The 9094-nt window shown below is 30.8% G+C and overlaps 1 protein-coding gene across 1 annotated transcript in view; it reads left to right on the top strand.

The window, feature by feature from the left end:
• The window catches only part of dlt (codanin-1 like protein dlt), a 64056-nt gene extending 55687 nt beyond the window's left edge, over window positions 1-8369 (top strand). The window contains exons 14-17 of the mRNA XM_014420914.3: window positions 271-404; window positions 5192-5351; window positions 6069-6331; window positions 8183-8369. Coding sequence (XP_014276400.1) covers window positions 271-404; window positions 5192-5351; window positions 6069-6331; window positions 8183-8326 — 701 coding nt within the window. The 3' untranslated portion in view covers window positions 8327-8369. The remainder of the gene's footprint in view (window positions 1-270; window positions 405-5191; window positions 5352-6068; window positions 6332-8182) is intronic.
• Window positions 8370-9094: the final 725 nt, after the last annotated feature.

The following is a 9094-nucleotide window of genomic DNA, read 5'->3' as shown; positions in this document are numbered from 1 at the left end:
AAATTATTTTGTTTATACTTTCTTTTTTATTTTTTATTTTTCTATACTTACTGTGGTTGTTATCTTGTTTTGTTTTTTAGCCCTGAAGAAGGCTAAAAACTCTAGCCGAAACGTCGGCACATTAAAATAAGTTAGTCATACTTATTTGTGTTTCATTGACCGCACCCCCAACCATCTTCTCCTCATTTAATATAATTTTTAATTAAAAACAATTGATTTACACCTTTCAATTAATTTATAATATAATTTAATTTAATATTTTATTTGCAGATAACATTCAAGACTCCATCAGTACAAATACTAATTTAGAAGGAGATACTTGTGAAGCAGATGATGAAGCTAGAAAGAATAAGGAACCTCTTACCTGCAATAACTCTTTATCAACATCATTCAGCGAGCTACAAGTAAGTTTTTTGTATTAAAAAAAAAGAAAAGATTATTATGCTAATTCTTTAACTTTTTTGATGATTTAATGGCCATAGTAGCATTAGATTTAAGGGTAATATTGTAAAGTATGATTTTACCTTATATAGAAGAAATATATAGACCCACTACCGGGCAGTATAGTAGGCATGATTCAACAAACGACAATGGCTTCCGAACTGTTGAGTTCGCTGCCTCAAGAGATATGAGAGTTACGACCATTATGTTTCCCCACAAAAATATTCTTAAACATGAGTAAGCCCAGGTGACAGAACCAGAAGACAGCTGGACCACATAATGGTAGACACACAGCACTGCTCGTACATAACGGATGCACGAAGCTGCAGAGGAGAGGACTGGTGCTCAGACCACTTCCTGGTTCTAGCGAAATATAACCAATTCTTGGCACAAAGGAAGAGGACATCGGAAGGAAAAACATGTGGTCTTAAGATGGAAGGGCTGATGGAGGAAGCTACTAGGCAGAAGTACCAAGAGAGACTTCAGCATCGGTGTCAAGAGTGGATTATGGAGGAGCTAGGTGTGGAAGAAATGTGGAACAGACTGCGAGAAGCAATCAGGACTAAGGCATGTGAAGTTCTGGGAGAGAGGAAGACTGGAAGGAGGAACCCATGGTTTGATCGGGATCGTGAGAGGGCCATACAAGAAAGGAATGAGGCTCGAATAAAGACGTGGTTTCTGCCCAGGATGGTCAACAACAGACCACCTGTTCTCGATCAGATAAATGCTCGAGAAAACGTCTGAGTACAATGTTGACTTACACCACCTTTTTATTGATTTCCGACAGGCTTATGATAGTGTAGACAGAGGGAAATTATTAAAGGCATTGCAGTCACTGGGAATACCTAGTAAGTTAATAAGATTAACAAAGATGACCCTGGAAAGGACTAGTTGCAAGGTGAAAACTCTAGTGGGCATCTCTAATAGCTTTAGGGTTAACAGTGGCTTAAGACAAGGAGACCCATTATCACCAGTACCACGCCCTAGTAGTTGCCATTAGAAAAATAAGGACAAAAATGGCTGGCACCATTTACAATAGGCTCACACAACACATGGCTTATTTGGATGATGTAGTCATCATAGGGAGAACCAAAACAGCACTGGCCGGTGCTGTAGAAGAATTCAAGAGAGCAGCACAGGATTTAGGACTTAATATAAATAGTGAAAAGACTAAATATATGAAAACTGCTAGACAGACCGGGGAGAGAAAAGATATTGTGGAGGTGGGGGAAAACATGTTTCACAGCTGCAGTACTTTCAAGTACCTGGGAGGAGTTGTGATGGAGAACAATAATTTAGAAGTAGAAATTAAGGGCAGAATGGTAGCTGGAACCAGATGTTTCTACGCCCTGCATAAAGCTCTCTGATACAAAAGTCTTTCCAGGAAAGCAAAGCTTTTGTTATACAAAACAATAATTAGGCCAGTGGTAATGACAATGAGACATGGACTCTAATCAAGGAAAATATAAGAGCTCTACTGGTTTGGGAGAGAAGAGTCCTGAGAAAGATCTTGGAGCCCTTAAAGAGGAGCACAGGTGGAGAATCAGAAGCAATGATGAAATAAAGGAATTGTATGGAGAGCCTGATATCCTCTGTGCTATTAAGAAGAGCAGGCTAAGATGGTTGGGACATGTAGAAAGGATGGAGCCCTGCAGGTTACCTAAAAGGATGTTAAATGGTGCAGGCGTCGGTGACTGGATGATTTGGAAGATGATTTGAGAGGGATGGGAATTGAAAATTGGAGGAGTCTCGCTAGAGGCCATGAGGCATGGGGAAGAGTGGTGGCAGAGGTCCAGGTCTTACAAGGACTGTAGCGCCCAACAGTGAGTGTGAGTAAGGTTGTAGGGCTTAGTAACGAGTGGATCCCTAAAATGTTAATAAACACAGAAACGACTGGTACAGGTCCGAGGGGTAGACCAAAATGTAGATAGGAGTATTGTGTTAAAACTGATTTAGTAGAACTGGGTTTGGAGGGGTATCACTGGAAGGATGTATGTAGAGAGCGATTGGTGGTATCAGCATTGAACCTTCGGGTTCGTTAGACCTTCATTATTATTATTATTATTATTAAATTTAGAATTGAAGTCCATAATGGAATGAGCATTGAATGTACTGTACCAGGTATTAATAAAGATTTTTGCTTAAATATATTCTTAAAATCTATTTGTATGCTAAAAATTGAAGTTAACACCATTTTCAGTGTAGAATAACCCTAAGAAATGTTTGTTTCCCTCTGAAGGGAAACTAAAAGAGCTTCCATCCATTTAACAGTCTTTTTTGATTGGTTTTAACTGTAATACAGAGAAAATGAGTTAGAAAAACTCTCTTATTGCCTTGGTTTATATTTGTTATGTGAAAATGATTAAGAAAATTTGTAAATTTGAAGCTGAAGTTATTGTTTTCTAACATTTGTAACAATTGTATAATAAACAAAAAAATATTTATACTGCCAAAACTTCAAAATGTATACAAGTTAAAAGACCTTTGAGAACATATTTAAATTAGTGGAAAGATAACAAAATATACTACTACTTACCTTGTTTCAGTGCACAGCATCTCATTCCATTTCGATTTTTGGGATGAAGGAAGATTACAGTGAGAAGGAACTTACTAAAATGTTTAACATAACCCTCCTTATTGTCAATAGAAGCTTACTATTCATACTTTTTGTTGAAAAATTATTCAAGTACATTCTTGCAGCCTTGGTCAAGAGTTTTTATATCTTGGTGACAATTTATTGCTAAATAGAGGAAGAATTTATCTCTGAAATTTTAAGCATTGTGAAAGGTCACTTTAAGATGACCTTAATGAATGAACAAATTAGGAAAAATTTTTTATAGTAAAAATTTTGAATCTAGTCACTTACCAAGGAATGAAACCTGAGTACGAGAACCACCAGTACTGCCAAACTGAGTTAAAATTCATGATTCAACTTGGCCTGAAACCCAAAAATTTATAAAAATGAAGTTCATTAGAGCAGTGTACACTAAACACATTTCTTCTGAAAAATAATTTATTACTGAAGTTTACTTTACAGAGTAATGAAAAAGTTATTTTAGTGTTAAAATTTAAATACTTACAGAACTAAATATTTAAGGAGTAATATTCAGACATTAATATTGTTATTCCTAGGTTGGTTTTAACATTGAAAAAACATATTTTTCAATTATGGAGTTAGTCAAACCAGCTTAGATGAAAGCAGGTGCCCAATTCACAAGGATCCATCCCTAGGCCATACTTAATTAGAATGATAAGCATTAATTTTAGCTTACCGGTGGTGCATGTTTTGGCTGAAATGAATTATGGTTTAGTTAAGCTAAAATAGCCCATTGAAAGAGGCCTTGGGTAAAATCTCAGTCAAAGAAAAAAAAAGTTAAGTGGACCTTCCACTTATGATTTACTTGATATTGGAAGGAATTATGTGGAATAGTAAATTGTATCTGAGAAAAGAATAATATATTATTAGAATAGATCATATCCAATTTGTAAACTTACTTTCAAATAATCTTTATGACATCAAAATTATGTTTACTGTATATTATCATAAAATGACCAACTAATCCAGGTGTGCCAAAATTGAATAATTTTATTACATACTATTCTTAACTTAATAAAATAACGCTTTAGTGTATTGTTCTAGTAGCTTAATGCTAGAGTTTGCAAAGACACCTAAACACCTAAAAATGTGATTAAAAAAAAGGAAGTACTTGAAAATGGATGAAAAATAGATTATTATTAGTTTGCTATTCACATTTATTTGAATTATATTAGGTTTCATTTGATTGTACATTACACCATATTAACAATTCAATATATATAACAAGCAGAAAACTAAGTATTGAGCTAGTATCATTTGTTATATAAATGCAAAGGATATTTTAGTATAAGTTTTCAGATGTTTTGTTTATTAAATGAACAGTCATTGTTGGAATGTTTAAAATTTTTATTTCATTTATGTATTTTTTATTCCTCCTCTTGAAATTTCCCCTATAAGCTATGCAATAACCTTAATATAATCTATTTTGTCATTCTTACATGAACTGCTATTTAGACTAATTTATATGAAACACTAAAGATTTAATATTGGCAAAGTTATTATTTTTCATTTTCTTTTCATGTTTTGACCTACTCTGTATATATTTACCATTTTTTTTTTCTATGCCCCGTATCTATCAAATAGCTATTGACTTTTTTTTTTTTTTGTCCTCTTGTAAGTCGAATTTTCCCTATTTTGATTCTTGAGAGAAACTTCTTTAGATATTTGGTCCTTCAATCCATCTCTTTATTACCTTAATCCTCTGAATAACATTAAAAAATAATAATAACATTAAAAAAGAAACTCTTTTTTATAATGTCACTTTCTTAATCTTACTTGTCTCTTTAAAACTCAAAAAGTGGTTTATACTGATGTCCAAGTGGGAAGCTTAGCAGGTGAAAAATTAGCCATATTATCTTCAGAACGTCAAACTGTTATAGTCTGACTAATGAAACAGAAAAGTACTATAGAATTTACAATACAGCTTATTTTCCAAAATATAAATTATCTTCTCTTATGAATAGAAAATTATTATAGAATTTACAATACAACTTATTTTCCAAAATATAAATTATCTTCCCTTATGAATATTAAAGTATTATAGATTTTACAATACAACTTATTTTCCAAAATACAAATTATCTTCTCTTATGAATAGAAAAGCTATGTTTTAGGTAATTTATTATTATTATTATTATTTTTTTTTTTATTTAGAGATTAATCAGGGGAATGGATAAGGAAAAAGCTGATACCAACACTTTATTCTCTACAGTGGAAAAATTCAGGCTGACAAGTTTACAGTTACAAGACATTGATGAAAGAAAATTATTAAAGGATCTCTACATACTTTCCTGGGATTATATTCTCCTCTTAGGTATGAATTAAAAAAATAAATATACATGTGTGTGTAATTTTATTTGTAAACAATTTATATTTATTATTATTATTTTTTTTTTTGTGAAATGCGAATTAATGATTAAGTAACTAGTGCAAGATTAAGGTCATTCGCCATTAAGAAGAAATAGGGATACTAACAGTAATTTGTACTTAATCATTGATTATCAAGTTATTTATACAATACACAAAAAAAAGTGATCCTGTTAACAAAATTGACTAAATGATAGCCTATTCAAGTGAATTAATTCTCCTTAGAAATAGGCTTTCAAACCTAAGAAACTTAAAAATATAAAGAAATATTGTTGAAAAAAGAGTTGAATAACTTTAGTTGACAAAAGATGTATTACTTATAGTGAAAAAAAGAAGGTAGAGATGGAACTAGTAAAGGAATAGAAGAGAGGTTCCTTTAAAGGTTGATTTTGCTGAATGTTTGTTGAGATAGAATTTTAGTATCAGCTGAATAAAAAGAAGTTAAAAGATAAAACATTGTAAATAAGTAATCTATTTAAGGTCTAGGTCTGTAAAAAAAAAAAAAATTGTGACATTGTAAGGAGTATTAAGAATTTTGTAAGGACTTCATATACGTAACATTCATAGCTTTTTCTACAGTGCTTTTTATTGCTTCAAGTGTTGATTAATTTTAGTATTGTAATCCATGCCACCTCTTTTTTTGAATAATGATTGTTATTTTCAGTTTGTAACTATGATGACATAATTTGTGATATTTTTTTTACACAAATGGTGAATTTCTGGAAGGAAAATCATTATGGCAACAATGAAGAAAGAATATTATGCCCTCGCACAATAAAAGAAGCCTGCATCAAAAATAAAGGAACTCATGCAATAATTGCTAAAAATTTAGCAAAGTTGATGTTATTTACCTTGAACGATGAAATGATAACATATGAAAATTTTGAAACACAAAATGTAGCCATTCTTCGCCATACTTGGACTAAGGTTTTTGTTTATTTATTTAATATTATTCTGTTATTATTGGCTATCATAGGGAAGGGTTAGCCTAATGTGTAGAACTCTGGTGTCCCCTTCAGCACTAGGTCAATGGCAATTCTTGTTATAAAATTTTCTCTTGACAGAAAACCAGATAGGAAATGAGCACTTTTCATGACAGTCTTAATGCGGTGCTTATCTTATCATTTCTCAAAAATAATTAAGGCTTTAACTCAAACTCCTCAACCCGTATCCACCTTTCAGGGTTGGATAACTCAAGTGATGTTGATGGACTGATTGATATATTTGTATTACAGTTCAATATAAAACCCAGTAGATCTGCCATAACCAAAACCTGAACTATCCAAACCCTTTCCATTTGGTCTTGTTGTTGGTTTTTTTTTTACAGTAAGCTCTTAAAAATTATTAAAATTTAAGATGCATTTACAAAAAAAATTAATTCACAAAATTTTATTCATTTTAAATACATATCACTGCAATCAGCAATTTTAAAAAATCCAAAACTTCATGTCTTGTATGTTTGTTGGGACTAAGTTTTAAGATATGGAGATTTTACTGATAAACCGTCTATTAACACCTGGGAGGATAACACCACAAAAATTAATTAACTATCTAATATTTGTGAGAAAATGACCCCACTGGTATATCTCTTCAATTAAATTTCCCATAGGGATGATTTTTTTTCTACCTTTTGCTATCAAAATTATATGAAATTCTTAAAAGTATTTGTATTTGTTGGAAATTTCATTCTTGTAAAATTAGGTATTGAATTTTTTCTTTGATCTCCCTCCATTATGTTTTGTTTCTTGTACATATTAAAACTAATAATTCAGTTAATTATTATCTCTTACAGTGTTAACTCCTAAGAGTTTTATCACTTTTTAATTTATATTAATCCAGAAAAGTGTGTTTTGAGTTGGTTTTGCTATATACATAAATTGAGAAGTGAAAATTTGACTAGTAGAAGTAAGGGAATAGTAATTTCCTCATAACAAATACAATTTTTGCTCATTAATTTAATAAATATCAGTAATTTCAAAATCATTATTTTTTCTTGTAAGTCTTTACTATGAAAAATCCTTTATGCTTTCTTATATTCCTATATTCATCAATGTTCCAAGGCTTTTACCCTTTCTTCAGGATGCTCCATCTGAAATTTTACCATCCTTAATAGTATTTAGAAAATAGTCATATATCCATAGTGAAATACTTTGTTGATAATTTAGTTATTTTGTACTGTACATCACTATTATTATTCACAATAAGGACTTACATGAAAAAAATATTTACCTTTCAATTAAAAAACATTGTAAAAACTATTATGTTAACCAACAATAATATTTATTATCCTAAATATTGTATCATCCGGAATAACCCTTATTCTGAATAAGGGTTTTACCATGTATGAGATTAAAATTTTTGAAGCTGGGTGTGAAACAAGTATGGAAACCGAAGGTCATGTATGCTTCCCATTGTTTAGTAGCACAATAGGAATTGTAGTTTTCTGTTAATGTAATGATATAAAATAATCACTAAACAATGTTTTTAAGTAATAGTTTTCTTAAATTTTCATTAGTAAAAATTGTATTTGTTATTACAATTGCTGATATTATTTAGTTCCCTGTTAAAAAGTTATTTCTTCACGTGAAATCATTTATTTTTATTTTAAACCAAATTGTCATTTTTTCAATTAAGGTTATTAATTAATTCTTTAGCTTCAGGCAGAGAGTTTTTCTTTTCAGAAAAATCATCATTTAGTGTTCATTTAGGGTAACATAGTGGAAATTAGTAATTCAATTGCTTGAGAATAGTTTTTATTATTATATTTTGTTTTTTTAGGTGGAGCTGCTTTTCATCAAAATATATTTGGTTACGTTGTGTGAATGTTTAAAATCTACATCAGTTATCAATAGTCCATATTTATTGAGCATGTTGGAATGCATTATTGATTCTGTGGATGATATTCTAAGCTTAGAAACTTAGCTATAAATGTTAATTATTTTAATAAAAGAGTTTTATTTATTTATTTTATGTTTTCCTTAATTTTATGCTTTTTGCACTGTCATTAGTTTAGTATTTATCATAGATTATTTAAAATTAAAAAAATAATTAATAATTTATTTCACTGTTAACTTAAAATGGATCAAAATTATTGGGGTTAGATACAGAGATCTTGAAAATATTGATCAGTCATTCCCAGCTCCTAAAAGTTTGTAGACCACCAACCAAAAATTGAACCACTCTTGTGCACTTGTAGCAAAGAGGAGATTAAATTAATTGGTTAAATTTAATCTCTAGAAACAATAGAACTTTCCAAAATCGCCCCATTTTTTTAATCTTTTCAATCAGTTGTAATATAACTGATTTAGTTACATTACCCTTTTTTAGTTCAGTCTTAATTTTCGTAAGATCTTCGTCTTTTTATGTTTCTGCAGGAAATTGTTTCAATTGACAGTGTACAGATTTAGTGAAATTCTTCACCAAGGCTGTAATCTATGGATGACTGAGTCTGCTTGACAAACATTTAAAGTTTTTGTAATCCGTTTTAAATTTGACGAACTTGGATAGAAATGAAGTGTATCTGAGAAGGTGTGCTGATGTCATCGCTGACAATGTGGTTGATTAATGAACAATTCGAGAGAACGATGGATTTTCTGTAACTAATTGGAATTGGTTTCGATGTATATACAAATAGAAACGGCTATTACCGAATACAATAGTAGTTCCTCTCTGTCCAGCTGGCTACTTTTT

The sequence above is a fragment of the Halyomorpha halys genome, unplaced genomic scaffold, assembly GCF_000696795.3.
Source record: "Halyomorpha halys isolate HHAL.00 unplaced genomic scaffold, Hhal_1.1 Scaffold298.1, whole genome shotgun sequence".
NCBI lineage: Eukaryota > Metazoa > Arthropoda > Insecta > Hemiptera > Pentatomidae > Halyomorpha > Halyomorpha halys.
The sequence above is the reverse complement of the archived record's forward strand: the minus strand, read 5'-3'. Positions and strand labels throughout refer to the sequence as shown.